General features: G+C 56.7%; 1 protein-coding gene across 1 annotated transcript in view; it reads right to left on the reverse strand.

Annotated features, from left to right (window-relative positions):
- SOGA1 (suppressor of glucose, autophagy associated 1) overlaps positions 1-23,076 on the reverse strand; it is a 60,429-nt gene extending 37,353 nt beyond the window's left edge. The window contains exons 1-2 of the mRNA XM_021689117.1: positions 22,402-23,076; positions 4,298-4,522 (exon numbers count right to left, since the gene is read on the reverse strand). Of these exons, the coding sequence (XP_021544792.1) occupies positions 4,298-4,522; positions 22,402-23,076 (900 nt within the window). The remainder of the gene's footprint in view (positions 1-4,297; positions 4,523-22,401) is intronic.
- Positions 23,077-24,023: the final 947 nt, after the last annotated feature.

Genomic DNA, 24,023 nt, shown 5'->3' on the forward strand with positions numbered 1-24,023 from the left:
ATGACTCCAGCGCTCTCTGTGTGGACACCCAAGACAAGTTTATTGACATATTCGAAGTCTCGGTGTGGTCACTGGTAAGTGGAATGGAGACAGCCCACTCCCAGGAGCCACTGTGAGGAACACATGACGTAGTCCCTGGGCTGGTGGTTGGAACATCAAGAAATACAACTTTTTAATGCACTGCCAGGATCACTGCTTCACCTCTGTGCACTGGTTTTACTGGACTGGGCCTCACTCTTGAGTTTGGGGTCAAGGATTTTGCTGGAAGTGTTCAGCCCCAGGCTCTTGGCTGTGGTCTCCAGTTTGGGGCTATTAAGTCACCCAGAAAGTCCCTGCCCTGATCAATACTCCATTCATTCATTCATTTATTCGTTCATCCTGTTGAGACCGTGGGGCAGGAGCGGTGGGGCACAGAGATGAAGGCCCCAGACCATGCCTGGGCTCCTTCACCTCCCTGTGTCCCAGTAGCAGCGCATGGTCTGGCACATGCTAGTGCCCAGGAAATGCTGGTCGGAGAACAAACAAATCCAAGGTTCCAAAAAGGGAAAAGAGAGGGAGGTGAAGGAGCGAATGCCTGATATATGGGGAGATGCACCTCTCCTAACTTGACGAGGGGGATGCTCCCCTCAACCAGCACCCCACCCACCGTCCAGGGAGGGCTGTGTCCCTGACTGACGTGAGGGCTTCTCTCCTAACTGCGCTCCCACTTGGGGCCAGCTCCTCTCCATCTGAGGGGTCGCTCCATCCCCACCATGGCCTCGACCTGGTAGGCAACACTCCCCCTCAAGAAGTCATGATCCGTGGATTCCTGGGTCCTCTTGGGTTCATAAATGACTCTATTGATCTCATCCCTTCCATGAGTCCCCAGGCTCCTTCCACCCCATTCTCCATAGGATCGCCTTCCCCATTTGTCCCCCACCCCCAAGGGTTGCTATGTCAAGAAAGCCCAACCCCAGGCAGCTTACAGGATTGCAGTGGGAACAAAAGAGCCCTTAATTTCAGATCCCACAGAACCCTGTGCCCCCTTTAGAGGAAGAGCACGGTAGCCTGGAGGGCAGGAGTCTGGTGGCCTCCGCCCTCCCTTCCTCTCTCTCAGTGGCCCTGGGTGCTCTTGCCTCTCATGGGTGACTTACAGAATCGGCTCTCACTTCCTGACACCACAGGCCTTCAATCCCCTCGAGAAAGGCTTTGTTATTCCCATTCTGAGGTGCAGAAAGGAAAGGTCACTTGCCCAAGGGCACACGGCTAGGAAGCTACAGAAACAAGGTCTGAAATCAGGTGGGTCAACTCTAGAGTCCTGCTCTCAACCTGACCCTGTTGTTGGCCCAAAGCCTGAAGACATTATGTTAATATCGGTACTAAAAGTATTAATAATAAGCCCAGCAGAGGGTTCACGGTGTCACATGCTCACAGGGCCCCACCTGCTTGTCTCATTTCATCGTCTTACGATCCTCCCAACTACTCCCAGGGCAGGGGGGCTGAGATACTACGGGAGGTGAAGCAGCTGCAGCTTCTGGACACCAGGGCAAATCCCCAAAGCACAAACAATGCGTTCAGCCATGAGGTCACTGTTTACAGCACTGAGGCCTGGCTCCTGCCAAATGCAACCAGCAGCCTCCAGGCCACAGTCCCCCTCGCATCAGGCCTCTCAGCGTCCCTGTCACTGTCACTGAATCCTCAGGGAGGGGGAATGGGAGGTGGGGCCTGGGAATCTGCACTGTGGACAAGCCCTCCAGGGGATTCTTATCCACACAGGCGGGCTGAGATTCTGGCCTCCCCTTCCCTGCCCTTGCCCCAGCCACTTGCCCTACGAGTGCCTTCTAGGATCTTCTGAACAGTAACACTGCAACCAACATTTGCTCCTTTGCCGGGTGAACACCCGGTGCCGGATTTTGTGGCCAGCACTCTCTTTACATGAGCCATTTCGTTTTATCCTCGCAAAAATCTCTCTAGGTAGAATCTAGTTTTATCTCCCTTTTCCACAAGAGGTGTGAAGCAGCTTTCCGAAGGTCACGCACCAAGCAAGTGGGAGAGCAGGTCTCTGCACCGCCACCACCCTGCCCTCCTCATGTATGTTCCCACTGAGGCTCTGTGGGGCCTGCAGGCTGTGAGGACCACAGACAGTGAGAGAGCCTGGGGGAGAGGGATACCAAGGTGTTACTCATGGCGCCCTCACCAATAACCTACCTGCTCGACAAAACCACTGGAACTGCAAAAGCCCTATAGATTTGGCTGCTCTCAGCCCCATATTTAACAGAAGGGGAAACTGAGGCCCCAAGAGGTGGCCCCAAGCCAGTCCCAGGGTGGGCCAAGGAGCTGGCAAAGCAAGTCAGAGAGTCCCCAGGGATACCCAGCTCTGAGGTCCCCTCCCCAGCTGGGCCCATCAAGCCCCCCCAGGAGACACCACAATTCTGAGAACCCCCAAAGTGACTGAGAACAAGTCCAGCACGTGGGGAGGATGTGGTGGCCAGAGGCATCCAGCCCGGGCCTGCAGGGATGAGCTCAGCGCTCCAGCTGCAGGGGCGGGGAGAAGAGGGGGAGAAGGGGGCAAGGTGGACGCTGATTGGCTAGTTCAAATCCCAACAGAAGGGGCGGCTTCCCTGCCCCGGGAGCCGAGAGACCCCCTCCGACATGCACACCAGCTGCTCTGGCTCCTCCCACCGAGGCGCTGGCTAGCCGGCCCAGTCGGTCCTCCCCCCCCCCGCCCCCCAATCTCTCTAAGGCTGACTCTTTGGTGTCCCGGCCCCAAAGCCCCAGCCACCCAGGCCCCAACTCTGCTTCGTCTGAGCTTCTCCAGCTCTTCCCCACCCCACGCCCTGTCCATCCAGTGCCTGGAGTTGGAGTATCTGTGCAACCACCTATCCCGGGGGCTGCCGGTCAGGTAGCTTTGGCCTGGGAGACACACCCCTTCTGAGCTCAGTTTCCTCATCTGCACAGCCGGCCTGTAATCCCAACTGCGCGCCCGCAAAGACAATGGGAAATGCGAGCCCGCCTGTGGCCGGCTGGCACTCAGGGTTTACCTCCCGGCCCTTACAGAGAGGCTCTCTCCCCGCCCCGGCATTCCTCCTCCCCACTCCCGGCTCAGGCCCTCTTCTCCCTCAGGCCTGGGTTCAGAAGTCACCCCTGCAGGAAGAGCCCCTAGGGCCCCCAGGCCGCACCCCCACCCCCAGCTCCTACACCCCCTGCTCACACTGGGCTGAGTTCTGAGAGCTGGGGACTGGGCACACAGACAGGCAGGGGTCGGCTCTTCCTGGAGGGCCCTCCTGCCAGTCTCCAGCCCATCAGCAGGGAGGGAGGCCAGGCCAGGCACAGGAGGCTGATAAGCCTGCACTGTAACCACTACACACTGAGTGTCATGTGACCTTGGACAGGTAGGTCCTTCCTTTCTCTGAGCCTCACTTTCCTCATCCAGAAAATGGGACTAATAACAGCTAACATTTTTGAGGGTTTACAGTGACATCTTACCTGTATTATCTCTTCTAACCCTCAGAGAACCTCGCTGCTGTGACACCCATTTTACAGGTGAAGAAACTGAAACTTAGGTGACTTGCTCAAAATCTCAAAATTAGGGCACTTTGGAGTCCAGATTTAAACCAGCCCTATCCAACTCCAGGCCTTCACTACGCTCCTTAGCACAATAAAGAAACCTCCACAGGGGCGCCTGGGTGGCTCAGCCCCCTTAAGCCTCCAACTCTTGATCTCAGCTCAGCTCTTGATCTCAGGGTTGTGAGTTCAAGCCCTGCATTGGGCTCCACGCTGGGCGTGGAGCCTACTTAAAAATAAGATAAAATAAAAAAATTTTTAAAAACCCCAAGAACCTGGGGCGCCTGGGTGGCTCAGCCGTTAAGTGTCTGCCTTCGGCTCAGGTCATGATCTCAGGGTCCTGGGATCGAGCCCCGCATCGGGCTCCCTGCTCCGTGGGAAGCCTGCTTCTCCCTCTCCCACTCCCCCTGCTTGTGTTCCCTCTCTCGCTGTGTCTCTCTCTGTCAAATAAATAAATAAAATCTTAAAAAATAAAAAAATAAAAATAAATAAAAATAAAAACCCCAAGAACCCTCCCCAGACGGTACATGGACAACTCAGAGCCCAGCATGTGGTTGACACTCGGAGTGGCTGCTTTGAGTAGGATTCATATTTATGATATTACCTTGGGACACCCCTGTCAGTTCGCCAGGGATCCCCACTTTACAGATGAGGAAGCTGAGGCCCAGAGAGGTGGAGTAACTTGCTCAAGGACACACAAGGAGCAAGCTGACCTGGGCTCGACCGGGGCTTGGGGGGGAGGCCTGGTGCTTACCTTGACGTCCTGCTCCAGCCCACGGATGAGCTCCCCATCCACCTGGCCCGTCTGTGCGGCTCGGAGGCTGCGGCGCTCGGCCTTGCGCAGACGGTACTGCAGAATGCGGCAGGTCTTGCTGGCCTGGTCCAGCTGCTGCCGCAGCTCCTGCAGCTGATACACATCCTCCTCCATGTAGACGTCCCGCATCTCCAGCATCTCGGCCCGAAGCTCCTCGATCTCGTCCTGCAGGGCGACGGGGCGGTCAGTTCACCACCGGGCCCCATGGCAGTGGCCTGAGGCCTGAATGCAGGCCACACCCAACACTCTCCTAGGCTGAATAACGGCCTCCAAAGACATCCGTGTCCTCGTTCTCAGAACCCGTGAATATGTTACCTTACACGGCAAAAGGGACTTTGTGAAGGAGATGAAGGTAAGGATCCCAAGATTGGGAGATGTTCCTGTATTCTGTCTGGGCAGCCCAACGTAATGACATGGGTTCTTGTAAGAGGGAGGCAAGAGGATCAAAGTAGGACGTGACGTGACAGAGCAGAGGTCAGAGGGACATGCACTGAAGATGGAGGACGGGTCACGAAGCGGAGAATAAAGGCCGTGTCCAGAAGCTGGAAAAGGGAGTAGATCCTCCCCCAGGGCCCCGCCATGTGGCCTCACCAACATAGCCCTGCCAACACCTCGATTTTCAGACTTCGAACCTCCAGAATGCTAAGATAATAATCTAGGATTGTTCGAAGCCACTCGATTTGCGGTGATTTGTCGCAGGAGCAATAGGGAAACTAACTGCTCTGGGGAAGCAGGACAGGCTCATTCAACAAGCATTCATGGGCACCAACTCTGTGCCAGGCCCCGTGCCAAGCACGGGGGGTGGGAAGGGACAGTACTGACCAAGACTGATGGGGCCCCTTCTGTATCTTCTGCACGGAGCCCCAGATCTCACTAGGGAGACACATGATAAACCAACAAATTAAAAAATCCAAATAAATGGCGAGAAACAAAAACCCCCACACCTAGGTAACATGCTACAGCACTGGGGAAAGGCTGTGTCCCAGGGCATGGTCGGGGTGGCCGTCTCCAAAGAAGGGACATCTGAGCTGAGGGAAGAAGGAACAGCCATGCAGCCAGCCAGCCAGGGAGAGATGACTCTAGGCAGAGGGTCTGGTGTGTGCAAAGGCTAATAGGCAGGACAGAGCCCAGTGTGTCAGAATATAGCAAGGTGGCCAGGGTAGCTAGAGGAGGGTGGGCTGAGGCCGGGCAAACAGACAGGGATCGGCCATCTAGGGCCTTGAAGGGCCAAGAAGAAGTTGGGTTTGGGTTTTAAGTGGAGGGTGCTGGGGGATGACCTCACTTCCTCAGGGCAGCTCCTGACCACCTCCGTCACCAGCTCCCAAATGTCCCTCACTTCCCCTTTGTCACCATGAGCATATCTAAATTTTCTATTTAAGAGTTTGTCTCCCCTCTGGGAGTGTGTGTGGGGCACTACCCCACATCTACCCTGATCCCTGCTGTATCCCCCACACCCAGCATTGGCCTAGCACCCCACAGACTCCCAACAAACATTAACTGAATGAGTGTACCATGTGCAGTTAGATAAACAACCACAAAAAGACATACCAACCTGAAACAATCATTAGACAGACAGATTGTAAGGCGGTGAGTGAGGAATCCAGCAGGAGAAACGGATAATTATTATATCTAATAACAAATGTGAAAACTGAGTCACAAATAGAAATAATATCTACTCTTAGTATGACTGAATGAATTAAACAAGATGGTATACTAAAAAGAGAAACTGAGGGACGCCTGGGTGGCTCAGTTGGTTCAGTGTCTGCCTTCAGCTCGGGTCATGATCCCCCGGTCCTGGGATCGAGTCCCGCATCGGGCTCCTTGCTCAGCGGGGAGTCTGCTTCTCCTTCTGCCTGCCACTCCCCCTGCTCGTGGTCTCTCTCTCTCTCTCTGGCAAATAAATAAATAAATAAAGCTTTAAAAAAATAAAAATAAATGAAAAGAGAAATTGAGTCACAGGGGAGGAATGATCTGCCAAAGGCATCCCTGAGGAGCCAGAGGAAACACCCAAGGGTGGTGCTGATGGGGGCAGGGAGGTGGGTCCAAGAAGCAAAAAAAAAACAACTCTGCAGGCTCTGGAGAGGGGCCACAATCCAGAGTGTGTTCACCAGCCCCTCTGTGCCTTCCTTTCCCCAAAGAAATTGGGTGGCTCCCTCTGGGGGCATGGCCTGAGGTTGTCCAGTGTCCCCTGGAGACTGGGTAGGTCAGTTTAATTCAGGAGCAGGGTTAGGAAGCAGGCCAGTTCTTAATGTGAAAGCTCATTCGTCTGTTTGACTCCCGCGGACTACTTCTCACATGGTCCTGAACTCAGGAGAGGAAGACAGAGGGGACAAGGATCTGTTTCTCCCAATGACATACTGTCCCGTTCCCACCGTCAACCCAAGGACTAAATCCCCACTTGCCACCACGGCCTCTCCTCTAGGGGTGGCTTCAGCAGCAACCCGCAAAGTGGATGATTCTGCCTACACCAGCTCAGAGGAAGGGTTCCCTCACCAGGACCCCATCTCCACCTCCATCCCAGTATACACACAGACTCACTGCCACCATGCCAAGTGGACAGAACCTAAAAGTGGAAAAAGAGGAAGTGGGACAGTCAATGATCACACCAGTCCAAAGAAATGAGGAAGTGAGGGGTCCACACTCCATTTCAGCTGGTGGATTAAGGAAGCATAAAGGAAACGGCACTCAGGAAGTACGGGCCAGATGAGCCTGTATTCAAATCCCCACCCTGCTATTTCCTAATATCTCACTTATTCTCACTACAGTCACGCTAACAGGTGATGGGGAGGATATGGAGGTCTAAGTGGACCTGAAGCATGAACCAAGGGGAAGGGCAGAGAACATTAAAGCTCATAATGTTGGGCTACGTTAATAGATGTATGACATTTAAGTCATGGGAGGTGACATCGCTCAACACAGGACCACATCCAGAGCACTGGAGTCAATCTGGGGGGACCATTTATTTTGTTAACTTTTAAATAACTGATTTTTCTATTTATAAAAGTAAACCATGATCACAGAAACAGTTTTGAAAGTACAGAAACCTAAATCACTCATAATTCCTACCCCTGGTCCTAAGTCACACTGGCTCTCGAACTGTGGTCCCTGGACCAGCAGCATATAACCATCACTGGGGAACTTGTCAGAAATTCTCATGCCTCAACTGAGACCCGCTGAATCAGAAACTCTGGGAGCAGGCCCCCCAAGTGACTCTAAGGCAGGGGGTTTCCTTCCAGTCTTTTTCCTAAAAGGGCAAGAGCCATCTGTGGCAGGACTACAAGACCAGGGCCTGACACAGAGCAGAGCCTCAACAAGCATCTATTGAACAAGTGAATCAATCAATGATCTTTCTCACATGAGCAGCTGGCTCCCCAGGGCCTGCCCTGGACCACAGTCAGTTTCTAAAAATGCAGGATGTTGCATTCACGCCAGCTCCATCTCCCCATGGGGCTAAGGAGGGGGGCCCAGGCCCATGCAGGCTCGTCCCAGCTGCAAGGCAGAATGCGGGTCAGCCCCTCCTGGCACGGCCCATGCAGGAGGGCGAGTCCACAAAGGCAGGCTTGTGGCCCGCACGGGCTGGGTCGGCTGGGACTCGGGCAGCCCGGGCTGGTGAATGCAGGACCCAGGCAGGGTCCTGAGGTGGGGTCAGGGAAAGGGGCTGCTAGGCCCTTGGGACGGGACCCTGGGGGGCAGGACCTTGCTTCACTCCAGAGGTTCTTTTTTTTTTTTTTTAAAGATTTTATTTATTTATTTGACAGAGAGAGACACAGTGAGAGAGGGAACACAAGCAAAGGGAGTGGGAGTGGGAGAAGCAGGCTTCCCGCGGAGCAGGGAGCCCGATGCGGGGCTCGATCCCAGGACCCTGGGATCATGACCTGAGCCGAAGGCAGACGCCTAACGACTGAGCCACCCAGGCGCCCCATCACTCCAGAGGTTCTTAGACCTCACTGAGCCTCCAAATCTTCCAGGGCTGCTCAGTCCTCCAGTCCCAGCCCCTGGCCCTAAAAAGCCCTCCGGTGACAGTCTGACCCAACGGACAGAGCTTGGAGAGAGGGAGGGGAGCCCGGCCTTCTCAGCTCCTTCACAGACAGCTCAGGGCCCTTGTTGCTCCTCCCCCCACCCCCCAGACCCCTCAACCGTGTGCAAGTGGGAGGGAGGGGACAAACTCCCCTGGACTCCACAGGCCCAGTGGCTATACAGAAAGGTTGTTGGAGACCCCCCAACACCGGTAGGGGAACCCCAAACCTCACTCTCCCCTGCAGATAGGAAAAGGCCAGCAGTGCCCTGGGGGCCCTGATTCTCAATCCCACAGTCCGAAAGGCCAGCCTAAAGAAGCCGGGGAAAGGTGCTCAGACCAGGCATGGCCTGCCAGCCCCTCGACAGCCCTCTATCCCCTCTGCCACTCCTTCAAGCTGACCGTCTCCTCCCCTTGAAGCTGACCCTCATTATTTAACACGGACAGAGAAGGGGGCTGCGGGCAGGGATAGAGAACAGGAACGGGGCACCCTGCCTACTGCCAGAGCAGTCTTCACTGAAAATGTTTATTTTGCTCTGATTACAGAGGTCATTCCTGTTTATTGGAGATAACTTGAAAAAAAAAAGGTCACTTTCTGTCTCCTCCACTCTTTCCCACTGGCTTCTGCAATAGGTGCAGTCCCTTACCTTGGAATCCAAACTGTCCCTGGTCTCCTCCCTGTTTCTGCCCCCCACCCCTGCCCCTGCATCCTCTGGCCCCCACATCCAGATATCTCAGGGCACCTGGCTGGCTCAGTCAGCAGAGCATGCGACTCGGTCTCGGGGTCATGAGCTTGAGCCCCACGTTGGGTGTAGAGGTTAGTTAAAAATAAAATCTTGGAGACGCCTGGGTGGCTCAGTTGGTTGGGCAACTGCCTTCGGCTCAGGTCATGATCCTGGAGTCCCGGGATGGAGTCCCGCATTGGGCTCCCTGCTCGGCGGGGAGTCTGCTTCTCCCTCTGACCCTCCCCCCTCTCATGCTCTCTGTCTCTCATTCTCTCTCTCTCAAATAAATAAATAAATAATATTTTAAAAATTAAAAAATAAAAAATAAATAAAATAAAATCTTGGGGGGCACCTGGGTGGCTCAGTTGGTTAAGCGACTGCCTTCGGCCTAGGTCATGATCCTGGAGTCCCAGGATCGAGTCCCGCATTGGGCTCCCCGCTCAGCAGGGAGTCTGCTTCTCATGCTGTCTCTCATTCTCTCTCTCTCAAATAAATAAATAAAATCTTAAAAAATAAAATAAAATAAAATCTTGGGGCGCCTGGGTGGCTCAGTCGGTTGGGCATCTGCCACATCGGGCTCCCTGCTTGGCGGGAAGCCTGCTTCTCCCTCTCCCACTCCTGCTTGTGTTCCTGCTCTCGCTCTCTCTCTCTCTGTCAAATAAATAAAATCTTAAAAAAATAAAATAGAAAAATAAATAAAAATAAAATCTTAAGAAAACAAAAACAAAAACAAAAAAAACACTACCACCTATCAGGAGGCTCACAAATGACCTTTTGATCAAGCCACATTTTATTTATTTTTTAACATTTACTCATTTGAGAGAGAGAGAGAGAGAGAGAGAGAGCACAAGTGGGGGAGGGGAGGGGCAGAAGGAGAGGGAGAAGCAGACTCCCCACTGAGCAGGGAGGCTGATGTAGGGCTCGATCCCAGGACCCTGGGATCATGACCTAAGCCGAAGTCAGATGCTTAACCCACTGAGCCACCCAGGTGCCCCATCAAGCCACATTTTAAATGCTGCAGGAAAGAATGCTTTCCGCAAGAAACCCACACACATAAGATGATGAATCTTTGTACAGTGAGGATGGGGGGGGGCGGAGTTTAGGTCTGGGGCCCACCGGAACACTTGCATGTGACAATGACTCCAGATGCATGAGTCTGATGGAATTGGTCTGGAGGAGTAGACGGTGAGAAGGTCTCCTGACCTGCAGGACCAGAGATGAAAGTGACCAAACCCGAGGCCCCTCTGCGGAAACACAGCAAGTGGCAATGGCTGGTATGAACCCCAGTAACAGCTGCCAGCCAGCCCTGAGGGAGCAGGGAGGGGACCAAGGAGACAGAAGGTTCCTGAAGGCAGGAGGAGGTCACCTCTTACCAGCCACCAAAGAAGAAACTATACCACAGCAGAGAATCCCCCAGCTACCTCCTATCCAAGAGAGTCAGACCCCATAAGGCTAGGGTAGATGCCTGTTCACCCAGCACCCCCAGGGAGCTCAGATGTGAGCCCTACAGACCACCCTTGTACACCAAAGCTGAGTCCGGTGCAGGAAGCCAGCGTCTCAGCCCCACTAGCTCCCAAAGGGACTCTGTACTGCCTGGGCCTCCTTCCACTCTGTATGTCTCCCACCTCCTCATCCCTCCACCTCAAATGCCACCTCCACCAAGAAGCCTCCCTGGCTGCCCCAGGCACAGCCTTTTTTATGAACAATTACTGAGTCTCTATAGTGAGACAGATTCATCACCAAATCATTGAATTTAACCCTCAGGATGGCCAGTTTTCTCCCCACTAATTTGTTCTCCACTTAGTACGTGGAATGTTGTTGTTTTTTTAACCACGTTACTCCCCTGTTTAAAACTCTCCAGTGATCACCAAAATCTGGAAACGACCCAAACGTCCCTCAGCTGGTGGATGGAGACACAGTGGCACATCCACGTGAGGGAATACTACTCAGCAATGAAAAAGAATGAACTGCTGAGACCCTCAACACCGTGGCCCAGGCGCAAACGCATTCTGCCGGGTGAAGGAAGCCAGACTCAGCAGGCCACTGGAGGATTCCCTTTCTATGACATTCTGGAAAAATCGGGACTGTGGAGACAGAAAACAGATGAGGGGAGAAGCTGGGGGAGGAGGAATTGACTAGAAAGGGGCCCAGGAGGAGTTTTTGGGACCGTTCCACATCTCGACTTTAGTGGTGGTTACAGAATTGCATCTGCAGTGCATCTGCCAAAACTCACTTTACCGTATGTAAATCACCTGACCTAACAGCAAGACAAAAGCCCGACCCCTGCCCACCTCCCCATCTTCACCTCCCCGCATTGGCTGTTCTCCCCGCAATCACCTAGCCTGTCCCACCACTAAGCCTCTGCCCTGCTGGTCCCTCTGCCCAGACTTCTCTCCCTGCATCTCTGCGCTCCTGGCTCCCCTCGTGCTCAAAGCCCCCATGTAAATGCCTCCTCTTCAGAGAAGCCTTCCAGACCCCTCTAGGCCCACTGTGTCCATCTCAAACCTGTTTCTTTCATGGGACATGTCACAGGCTTATCTGTGATGTTAATTATGTTACTTATTGATCTGTTTGCTTACGGAATGTCGGTCTCTACCACTAAGATGTGAGCTTCAGGAGGACAGAGCCTAGCCCAGTGCCTGGCACTCAAAGGATCAACTCAATAAAAAGCTGCCCAATTAATAAAGGGGTCCTAAGAGGGGAAGATTCCCATCCTGTTCCACTCCCCTGCAGAAAACCACCTCCAGTCAGTGCTGCTGTGTTTAAATCTAATTCTGTGATTCTGCAAAGCTAATGCCCATGGAAGCCTCGGAGCCTAGTGGTGGGCCTCAAATCCCGGCCTATCAACCCCCAGGCTGCATTCCCAAATATGTCACCTCCTCCCCAGGTTCCAGGGACTTGACCTGCCGATAGCAGACAGATCCAGGAAGAATGATAGAGCTGAGCTGAAGGACCCAAAACTTTCCGTCTGTGGGACAGCAACCATTCCAGGGAGGGACGGGAGCCTTTGCCTGGCTCTCCTGCTCCCACACTGCCCTGGCCACCACGGTCCCTCCCTCAGGCTAACCCCAGGCTGCCTGCCCATCTGCCACCCTGGCTCTGGCCTGGGGCACTCACCCCAGCCCGGAAGGGCTGACCTGCAGGGTGGGCCAACAGTGGCCACAGAGGCGGCATGCCAGGCCCCCGAGAGGCTAGGGCAGCCATCTGCTATCCCTTCTGTCCATCCCCCAGGTCTGTCAAGTCTCCAGATGAAATCACTGCAGTTGGACCCCAAAGAGGGCACAAGGCTCTGCAAAGCTCCACTTCCCTCCCCACTCAAAAGCAAAGACTCCAGGAGTAGCAAGGGGTGGGGGGTGGGGCAGAAGAGGCAGGGACACTGAGGCCTAGAGAGGGATTAGGGACAATCACATGGCCCCCCAGAAGATCCAGAGTCAAGTAGAGAAGGACTCTGGGCTCCTGCCTCCCAGCCCAGAACTCAATCCAGCTTAGCGTCCTTGGGTGAAAGCTGGGCTCTGGTTTGGGGACAGTCAGGGACAAAGGCCCTAGAGGAGGGCCAGGACACCCAGCCAGGTATGGCCATGCCACACAATGCCCCTGCTCTGGCTGGCACGGAGGCTACCTGGTCCCGGCGACCCACAAGGTCATGGGGAAGACAAGGGTCTTGGACTGGCCCCTCCAACACCAATAAATGGTAACAGGCGAGAGCACTCTCTCCGGGCCAGGCACAGGCCGGGCAGCACCCGCTGCCTCACTGTACTCCCCGCCACCCCCAACTGACCGGCGAGGAACCAAGATCAGAAAGGTCAACAATGTTGCTCAAGGTCACACGCTCAGGGGCACAGCCAGGATTCAAGTCCAGTTTGAGCTCTTGTCAACTACACTAGACAGTCTCTATAATAGGACAAGAGCTAGTATTTACAAGGGTTTACCGAGGGCCAGACACCTGGCTGAACGCGGCACGAATGTCCGTTATCCTGTGCTCAATCACAGGCCTCCTGAGGCCGCTGCTAATATTTCATACCCATTGTACCAATAAGCAAACAGAGGCTCAAGGAGACGAAGGCTCCACAGCCAGTCCGGAGCGTGCCTCCCACATCTGGCACCGCTCTGCGCCTGAGACCAGACACGTGTGCGTGCGTGTGTTTGGGGTGAGAAGCCACCCAGGGAGCACTGCCCACCAAGGCCAGGCCTGGCTTGCCACTGGCCCATTCCAGGCCTCCCCCAACAGAACAGGGAGACATCCGCAGCCCCCACAGCCTCGGGGGGTGGGTGCTCACAGTGGGAGTGCCTGACGGTGTCCCTCTCATCCTTTCTGTGGGAACAGGAAGGAAGGCAGCATTTGGATCTGGATGTGTTAAAAACATCTCCCAAATGGCCCCTGGGCTGCAGCCAGATCTCTGAACAGGGGAGGACAGGGCTCAGAGGTCTCTGGGGAGGGAGAGTGAGGCCGGAGAGGCGAGGGAGTGGCTCCAGCACATCCCAGCATCCCACACCTCCGAGGCTTTGCTTGTGCCACCCCCTGCCCAGGGCCCTGCACCACCGGACCGCCCGTCCTTCTGCCTCTTGCCATCTCTAGGCTGTGTGACCTCTGCCGAGCCCTTTAACCTCTCTGAGCCTCAGTGTACGCCTGTGTAAAAGGAAGGGGCTAGGTCCCCCCCAGGTAAGGCAGAACACATGGGGGGTGGCTGGTGTGCAACCTGTAATTACCCAATTAAGAATCTAATTACCATTGAGGTAAATGTCCCCAAGGAGCCCACAGAAAGTTCCTGGTTGTCTAACACAGGAGCCGGGCCTGCAGCTGAACACAGGGAGGAGGAGGAGGAAACCAAGGGCAAGGGGAGGGAACTGCAAGCACCAAGGCCCCGCAGGTGGGAAGAGCACGGGGACTGAGGCCCGGGTGTGAGGAACACAAGGGAGCTTGCGTGGAACGGGGGTGAGGTGAGGCTGACGGAGGCAGAACCACACAGGCTGCCCAGGCACTTGGCCAAGGCCAAGGAGGGGAGAGGCTGATGCAATTGACCCAGAAGATCCCGAGCAGATCTGGGGCAAACCAGCATAAAGCTGCTTCGCTGGGCCGGCGTAGCTGTGGGATCCCAGACTATTTCCCCTGGAGCCTGTGCTTCTCTCTGTGGCCCAGGCAAGAGAAGATGACTCACCTTGGTCTTAGCATAAGAGACCCCACAGGCGCCCTCCACCAGCAAAGCGGCATCCCCAGGTTGCAGAGTCTGCAGCACGCAGCACTGGCCGTTCGGAGATGACTGACAGGAGGGAGAGGGGGGACACCCAGGGAGAACTGTGTTTGGGGATCCCCACGATGCAATTGAGCTCCACGCACACCTCCCAGGCCCCGGCTCCATGCCAAGACCCACACCCGGAGCCAGGAACAACCTCTACTGTCAAGGACACAGGGCTCACAGGCAGTCAGACCGGAGCCTGCCAATGACGGACGAGGGAGGACAGCTGTTGAGCCCCTGCACTGAGCCAGGCCCCCACTAATCCTTACCTACGTGCTTCCTCCTATTTTATGCTCACAGTGACCCTGGAGGCCGAGCACTGTCAGCATCCCTAATTTACAGATGAGGAGCCTCCTAAAGGAGAGGCTCATAGAGGAAAAGGCAAAGCCGGGATTCAAGCTGAGGTTGGCTTGGCTCCAGACCACAGTGCTCTAAGCACCGTGGGCCCCGGAGAAGGGCAAAGCTGGCCTGCTGCCCCCCCTTGCCTGACTACCGGCCATTCCTCGAGGAGGCCAGCGCTACCTGCTCAGAATGCAGACTCCGTGCTGACCTGTGGGCCTCCAGAAAGGCCAGGGTCAGCCTGTCCCAGAACATCCTGGAGTCTCTGGCTCTCTCCCCACCCCAGCTCCAAGTTCCTTCTGGCACCAGAGGGCAGAGAATATGACTGCAGATGAGGTCATGTGTATGGGCTATGAGGGGAATGACCTTAGTAATAACCTTGGCTGCTGGTCAGGGCCCTGCCTGGAGCTTAGCCCAGCGCGCCCCACCCTCCCCCTGGGGAACTTCCCTTCCTCTGTGCCCAGGATGCTACTGGATGTGCCACGTACCTGAACGCTAATCCTCCCAAGTGCCCTGCAAAAAGGGATTAGTTTCCCATTTTACAGACAGGAAGACTGAGGCTTGATGATGGGCTTTTCACATGGAGATCATGCACAGAGAAGAGGTAACAAAGCAAGGTTTGGCCTTAGACCTGACCTCAAAGATGGAATTTGTCCATGAGACCACAGAGCCTTCCTTCCCTGCCACCCTGGGCTCCTGTGCCTTGTGCCTGGCCCTACCGATACACACTAAGGGGGGGGCAGCTCCTAGCCCTGCTGTATGGCCCCCTCCCAGCAAGGTGTTCACAGCGCCTCAGCATTCCATGCCCTTCCCAAGCAGGCCCAACCCCCTTCCCAGCCTCTCCCTCACCACTGCCCACACCCACTATTCCCTCCAGCTCTTCTATTTTAAGCCTGTAGACCACCTGCCTTTCATTCAATCACACGACAAACATTTGCTGAGTCCCTATCATGTGCCGGCACCATTCCAGCAGCTGGGCACACAGGCAGCCACTCAAGGCTAACTCCTCAGCTCTAATGCCTCCTCCTCCAGGAAGTCTTCCAGGTCCCTCTTCTTCTGAGTGCCCACATCTCCTCCAACCTCCTCTATCCTGGCCTCCTTCATTGTTTCCCAGGCAGAAACGGGCACCCTTCAAAGATGGGAGTGGTGTGGCCCTCCACAGTCCCCAGCAAAGGGAGAGGGGAGGAGGAGGTAGATGAGAGCAAGCCGGAAATTCCAAGGAGATTAGAAGGGAGTTGCCCCTGGCCGTGTTTCTCCTGTGGGCAGGCCTGACAATTGCTCCATTTCTTTCAGCCCACTGGCCCCGGGCCCAAGTGCTGGGTATCAGGGGCCTGCGGGCCTTCGGTGGAGCTTCTCCTGACTTAGTGACCTGCCGGGTCCAGGAGGTTACACGTCAAGCCCCCGCCATACTCCTCACTATTCCCAGCAGCCTTGTGGAGTAGCTGAACACAGTAGGTTGTACACATTCACTCCAGAGGACAGGGACCAGGATTTCCTGTGTTTCTGTGTGGGTGAAATGTCACAGCCTGTGTGCGTGTGTGTGTGTGTCTGGGGACCCTGGCTTGTGGGTCTCTGGTTCCCGGTGGCAAATGCTGCAGGCCTGACATGTGAGTGCTCTCCGCTCGTGTCCCTGCTTACGTGTCCACGGCTGCGCGTCTTGTGCCTGTGTGTGCGTCTCCCGGGCGTGGGTATGAGCCCCAGGTAAGCGTGCAAGGGCCGCCGCTGCTCTTTGTGGAAGAAACAGGGCGAGTATCTGGTGATGAGCTTGTGCCTGGGCCCGCCTGGCAGGGGCGGATCTGTGGATTTCCGTGGATGCTGGTGTCTGTGTGTAATGAGTCTGAGTGGGTTTGTGTGCGTCCCTGCGTGTGTATGTGTCCTTCCGATACGTCGGAGGGTGTCTTAAAGCCGTGTGTCCATCTGGGACACAGCCAAGTATGTCTAGGTATGTAAGATGTGTGTGTGTGTGTGTGTTTCTGAGCCAGGGGTCTCCTAGATGGCGTGAGGCTGTTGTGTCTGGTAGTGTGTGGGTGTGAGGAGACAGATTTTGTATCTGCATGGGTTTGTGTCCTTTGGAGGGTGTATCCTCTCTGACGTATCTGGAGGTGTGCTTCTGGAAGCCAACAACACACGTGTGTTCCTGGATGTACACGTGACACGTGTGTGAATGGCTGTGGATCTCTGAGCATGAGCTGTGAATATGTGTGTTTGTGTGTGCAAGAGTGAGCCCAGGGACACGGGCCCAGCCCCTCTGCGAGGCATGCTGGGAGCCCTGGTCCCCCCAGGCCTCCGCGGCAGCCGCCTCACATTTTCCGTCTCGCTGGAGCTGCCCTCCTCCCCCTAAGACAGGCAAACCGCTGAGGATTCTGAAAGACCCGGCTCTCAGAGCAGCTTCTTCCAGGCCGCCTCTCAGCTGCCATGGGGAGGGCTGGGATTCGGGCAGGGAGCAGCCAGGAGCTCTGCTGACCATAATGACCACCCCCTACCCCCACCCAGTGACACATTCTGGGAGCTGAGAAGAGCTTCACAACTTGCTCCTGGGCCAGACATCTGGTGGCCCGGAGGCTCTCAGAAAATATGGGTGGGGAAAAAAACAGAAAGAAAAGAAAAGAAAAGAGAAAAGAAAAAAAGAAAGAAAGGAAAAAAGAAAAGAAAAATATGGGTTGAGTGAATGAATGAGTAAATGAATGAATGAATGGATGAATATAGGTTGAGTGAATGAATGCTTGGAGAAGCAGGTGAGGGAAAGGGACCACAGGGACAAGCACTCACATTTACCGTGCATGCCAGCGGAAGGGGTACGACCCTGAGGCAGGCATGCTTATCCCCCACTTTACAGAAGAAACGAAGCTCAGAAAGGCGGAGCCTCTCACCCAATCACACAGCGTGTAACCGGCAAATCCAGACAAGAACTCTGCTGTGTGAAAGTCAGAAGCCCAGGCTACCTCCTGCATAGGAGAGGGTGGGAGAGCCAGGGGGCAAGGGGAGCTCCTTAGGGTTTTCCAGGGAGGTTCCCAAGTACATCAGCTGTGCAATCATGGGCAGGTTACATAGCCTCTTGGTTTCCTCATCTGTCAAACGGATCTGACGTCAAAACCCTCGACACGGGGTTGCTGTGAGGATAAGGGCTTACTTAACCCAGAGCCTAAGGCACTGGGAGTGATCCACAGGGGACAGCGATCACGAGGCCAGAGCCACAGAAGTCCAGGATCAGTGGTCTGGGGGTCCCCAAGCTGGCTCTCACATTCCAGCACCCTGGGCTCCAGCCTAACCATTAACTAACCCTTAAGGCTGGATCCAAACCCCCATCCTTTCCTCCAGGATCTCAGATTCCTCCCATCCCAATCACGTGCTGCACCAGCGCGAGGTACACACTCACCTCCATGCATGCACATGCATGCCCCTCTCCCCCTGCCTGTAGGCTCCAGACTCCAGTCCCAGCATCCGTTCCCCTCACTTGTTCCTGACAAGTCTTAGCCTAGAGCCTGGCACACAACAGGATTCCTTTCAGCAAACTGTGTCCCAGACTAGACGCACTGTTAGCAACCCGAAGCTCACTGCTCCAGTCATGCTTCAGAAAGACCAGGACGCAGAGGTTTGGAATCCTGGTTGTGACCTGGGGCCTCCATTTACCCAACTGTAAGTGAGACCCAGGGGGTGGAGTAGATGCTTCCTCTGGGCACTCCTGAGCTGACATCTGTACTTCAAACACTCACACCTAGAACCTCCAAGGGGGCCGGGGGGGGGGGGGGGGGGGGGGGGGAAGTGGCCTTGCTTCAAGGTGCCCACACAGCATGGAATGTGATCACACCTTCCTGTCCTCCCTGAAGCAGCTCCTGATTTATTACCATCCTAAAGCCGCGGGGATCCACCTTCCTGGCTTCTCCCAGCTGCCCCAAGAATGAAGACACAGACATCCTATCTGCTCATTGGCTAATAATGACAACAATTCCCCAAGAGATGTGGGATTTCACTGCTTGTAAAATCTTTTCTCGTCTATTCATACCTCCCTGATTCCTGAAAACAATCTTATGAAGCTGCCCAAGTAGGTTCCATCATCTTCATTATATAGATGAAAAAAAGGAGCTCAGAGAGGCCAAGTGACTTGCCCATGGCCACACAGTAAATGGCAGAGTCAGGTCTCAAAGCCAGGTCTCTGGGCCCCAACTCTCAGATTCTTCCATCTACACTGGGGTGGGTTCCCTGCACATCCTCACCCACAGCACATGGGTTAGCGGTGATGAGGAGCTGGAAGAACTCAGACCACCAGGGCTTTGAAGGTCAAATGCAGTCGATGCGTCTGCTCTGCAGCTAAAGCTGCGTCTTAGAATTCTGGAACCTCAAAAGTTCATCATCTCCAAACTTCCTTGGCCAGAAGGGATCCTAAGGTCAGGCAGTTCAACTGTAGCCACCACATAAATCTCTCCCTGAATCTTCCTTCTAATCACAACCACCAACATTTTATACAGTTTACAAGCTGCTTTCCACAAACCCCACATCTTCGTCCAAACACGCAAGGTCATCCAGCCTTTGTTTGAACAACTCAAGTGACAGCGGGCTCACTCCCTTCTCTCCTATCTCTGATTGGGAGGCAGCTGCCCCATACGCTCTTTCCCCACTTGGGCCCCCGGGCAGGCCTCATGCAACAGGAGATCTGCCACCACCCGTGAGGCCTTCCTTCCCCAGCTGACAGTTCCAGGGCCCCCACCTCTGGGAGGTGAACCCAAGCAGGGCCCCACCAGACTTGAGACTCAACCTAGGTAGCACGAAACCTACAGGGGACACACTGGGGAGCTGGAGTCCTTCTCCTGGTAACTCAGTTTCTGCATCTGGGAAGCAAAAAGGCCCAGAGGGGCAGAAAACACGTCAAGAGTGTAATACACTCTTACTCCCAACCCTGGCTGTCTGGAGAACCGGCTCAGGGACCCAGAGCAAGTCCCCTCCTCTCTCTGGCCACAGTTTACCCATCTGCAGAATGAACAAAACACCTCCTGTGACAGCTTCTATCCTTATGGTCCACATCCCCAGTCTCTAGATCTTCACCTCGCCTCTGTGAGATTGGTGGCTGGGTCAAACAAAGCTCTAGACAAGTTCAGGGACCCACCCAAGTGCACACAGCGAGAACCGCACGGTCTGGCCCAGCTCACCTCTCCACCCAACCTCCTTCCTCTCTCCAGTCTCTATGCTGTCCCTCAAAATCAACATGCTTTTTCCCACTTCCCTCAGCCTGGAATGTTCTTACTCCAGCTCCTATTCAGCTGGCTGCATGTCATCCTCCAGGCCGTGGCCTCCCTGAACGTCCCCAGCCCCACTTTCATGCGCTCTTGGCACACATTATCCTTTCACCCTTATCCTGATCTGTATTGTGATTTACTGAACTGCTATTGTTAAATCCCAGTCTCCCCCACTAGACTCTGAGCTCCGTGAACACAGACACGTCATCCTCGTCCAAGGCCGTATCTCGGATCTGCACTAGGGCCTGGTACACAGTAGGCACTAAATAAATGATGAAAGAATGAATGAGAGGCCAGAAGAAAGAGTCAGGCCCGCTTCAGGTGGGGAGGAGGATATTCTGCCACCCACAGAACCCACAGAGAACATGCTGGGTACCTGTGGAAATGTGTCCCACACCGCTGGGGAGCCGCCGTGATCACAACTGGCCTCATCTGAGGCTCACTCCATGCCAGGCACTCTAGTGTTTACACACATTATCTCCTTCAACCCTTAAGGTTGGAAGAAGCGTGATGTACCTTTTTACAATGAGGGTTTCCTCAATGAGGTCTGGAGACAGTAAGTCACTTGCCCAAGGCCACACAGCCAGGAAGCCAGACCCCAGATCCACTCGTGGCCTGAGGCCTGCCCGTGAAGCCTGAAGGGCTGAATGAAAGTGGAAATGTGGTTCAGCCCCAGCCCAGGCAGTGGGGGGTGCCCAGCCAGGCCTTGGCCCCTGGAGACCTTGGGCTCAACCCCCAGCCTTCTGGAACTACTGTCCATCTTAACAGTCACGGCTGGCCCAGGCAGACTCCAGAGCTCTGCCTGATGACTTCGTGGAATGGACAGGAGCCCACAAGGGTTGGTGCATGAGGAGACCTTGAAGCAAAGCTTCATGGTCCATCTCGCTCGCCAGGATGAACAGCGTGGGCCAGGAGGTCTGCGTTCAGAGCAGCTCAGGCAGGCAGGGCCAGAAGCAGTCAGGGCACCAAGAGGGCAGAGCCAGGCTTCTTTCTGGCTTGTCTCTGTCCTCCTACCCACCCCCCACGTGTCCTCTCCTCACCACGGGCTTCTGAAGACTGTGAGAGCTGACTGGGCCTTCAACTGTCAACAGTGAATGGGGCCTTTGGGAAGACTTGCCCTCCCATTTAACAGATGAGGAAGCTGAGACCTGGCTTGGGGAAAGATTAGAGGCTGAAGGGGTGGATTATGCCGATTCAGACAGACTCTGTCTTTTTATTCTACAAGCATTTCCTGAGCACATGCTGGAGAGGAGATCCTGGGGGAAAATCAGGAGGAAGAGACACAGTTGAGTAAGACCCCAGAAGTCTCACGAGAGAGAAACCTACTTGGCCAGAAGAGCCACAGCGCAAAGCTAAGTGTCGCCAGGCAGACATCAATCAGCAGAGTGATGTTAATTCTGTGGCTCTCAGCCAGGGTACGCTGGGGTGCTGTGCCAGGCCATCAACTGACAAGAGTAGCAGGTAGCATTTCGGCCTCTTCCAAAACCATGCCCAGCCAGTCGTGGTAGAGCCCACGAAGCTTTCGGTCTCCCCAGCCAAGGCCAGCACATGAGCACTGGGCTGTCTGTAGAGCTCTGGGTACCAGGCAGTGGGCAGGCAGAGACTGGCCAGTCCCCAGTGGGTGCTCATGTCCACCGAAAGGGGGAAGGCAAGATAGGTCTGCTCTCCAGGGAAGCTCTCAGGTCCCCAAGATGCCCAGACGGAATGCCCCTTTCAGACGGACAGCTTCCCTCCTCTGCGTGGGAACACGGGAAGGACAAGGGCACCGGCCATGAGGGGCCAGTGGGACTGCTGTGCGTACAGGGCAGAAGAGAGCAGAAGACAACATCCTGGGATTTAGGAAGCTGCCTCTGAACCAGTTCTCCCACGACATCATCCTCCCAGGCTGTGGGACCGTTAGACTGGGCGGAAGTCGGACTCGAGCCAAGGGGATGTTCCCAGATGTCATGCTTTCAAACAGGACCCGCCCTGAAAGGCAGGCGGGGACAGGCCTGCACCAAGGAAAGCCCTGGATGAAGACTCAGGATGGTGTTCTGGCCTCTCCCTTGCAGGGGGACAGCCACAGGTTTCCCTGGCACAAGTGCACCCCAATACCTGTCCCCCGAAAAGAGAGCCACCAAAGGCCTGGCCTCTGGCCTGGGGGTGGGGCTTCTAAGAAGCTGAAGGACAGGGGTCCAGCCCCTCACTGACTACCCCCACCCCATCCCAAGTAATGCATCTGGGCATCTCCCAAAGCAGTTTTCTCAAGACTCCCTTCCTCCAAAATCAGCGCCCTATGGCCAGTCTCAACTGGGTTCCTCCTCAGGGAGACGGCTTCCCAAACAAAAAGGGAGGCAGGATGTGTGGGAGCCCTAGGCCGAGCTCAGGGTGGTCCCCGAGGACTTGGGCCCCCTCTCCCAGCTCCTTCAGTGGGCCGGCGGGCCGGCTGGTGCCTCAGACGCCTGGGGCCGCCACAACCCGCGCCTCCCGCCGCCTCCCTTTCCCCCATCGGCGCCCTCACCTTGAGATAGTCGTTCTCCGAGCGCAGCTCCTCCAGCTCTCGCACGAAGCCGCCGGGCCCGCAGTCCAGCATGTCCTCGGTGAGGTCGGAGAAGGCGAGCGACGCACTGAGCGGCAGGCGACTGCTGCCCACCGACGACGCGGCCACCGACGGCTCATCCGGGGAGGCGGGCGGCCTCGGGGGCTGCTGTGCGGGCGGCGCGGGCTGGGGCGGCTGCCCCGTGCGGGCCCCCGCCGGGCCCCCGGCCGCCGACTCGGCGTCGCTGCTCAGCGCCAGCTCCAGGCCCAGCAAGCGCGCCTCCTCCGACGCACAGTCCGACACCTCCGAGCTGCTGTCGGTGAGGCTGGGCGGCGGGGGCGGCGGGCGCGGCCCGGTACCGGGGCGCGGGCGGCCCTTGGCGCGAACCCCGGTGCGGACCCCGGCCACTCGTGTCCCCGCGCTCCGCGCCCCGGGCGCCACCGCGCGCCCCTTCTTGTCCGGCCGCGCGGAGGACGCGGCGCTGCAGGCGGCTGCGGCGCCCGGGCCTGGGCCGCGGCGGCCCTTGGCCAGAGACCAGCCGGCCACGTCCTTGGGCCGGGCCGGCGACGGCGCGCGGTGGCTCTTCTTCCTCTCCGGGGCGGGCACGGGCGGGGGACCGCAGCCCCGGGCCGGGGGCTCCCCCGCCGGCACCTCCATCGCGGCCTCCCTCGGCCTCAGCGAGCGGCGCGCATGGCACGGGCCCGCCCGGCCTCCGCGCCCGTGGGGAGGGTCCCGGCGCCGCTCCGGCCGCTCCGGCCGCGGCTCCTCTCGGCCCACTTCAGCTGCGGGACTGCGTTCTGGCCCGGACCCCCGCCGCACAGGCTCTCCGCTGCCCTGAGCTCGGAGAGAGCGGCCCGATCGCCTCCAGGCGCCCCGGCTGCGGCTCCGGCTCCGCCCGGCGCCCGCCCCCTCGGCCTCGCCGCGCCCCCGGAGCGCGCCCGGGCCTCGGCTGCCTGCGCGCCGATCGCTCCCTCGGGCTCCGAGTCCGACTGCGGCTCGGGCCCCGGCTCCGCCCGGCGCGGCCCGCCCCCCGCGCAGCCCCGCCAGCTCCCCGCCCCGCCGCCTCGGCTCGGGGGCGCGCGGCTCCGCGAACAAAAGGCGGACGCGGCGGGAGCGGCAGGGAGGGACACAGGCTGCGAGCGAGGGAGGGATCTGCGAGGCAACAGCGACCCCCTCGAGGGTCAGGCAGGCCCGGGCTGCCGCGGCCCGGGCTCTCTCCTCCGCTCCGCCGCCGTTCCCTCCCCTGCCCGCCTGCGAAACGCGCCCGGCCGATGCTCCCCTGCGCCCAGCGTCCGGGCAGGGGCCGCGGGAGCGGCGAGCGAGGGGACTCCGAGGCAGAGGCCGAGCCGACCTCAGAAGGCAGGAGCCAGCATCCATATACCCGGCCGGTGCCTCGCCCCTCGCGGCTGTGCGGAGCGTGCGCGGACTCCGCCCCCCTTAACCTTGCAAAGCAAGACCAATTATCCCATAGTACAGATGCGTAAACTGAAGCCCCGGGAAGGTACGCGATTAGCCCAAAGCCAATGGCGGAGCGGGGATGGAACCCAAACCTCACACCTCCAGGGCGTGATCTCTGGTTCTACCTCGGCCTCCCTCTCTCAGGC

Source organism: Neomonachus schauinslandi, chromosome 10 (assembly GCF_002201575.2).
Source record: "Neomonachus schauinslandi chromosome 10, ASM220157v2, whole genome shotgun sequence".
In the NCBI taxonomy this organism is placed as follows: Eukaryota; Metazoa; Chordata; class Mammalia; order Carnivora; family Phocidae; genus Neomonachus; species Neomonachus schauinslandi.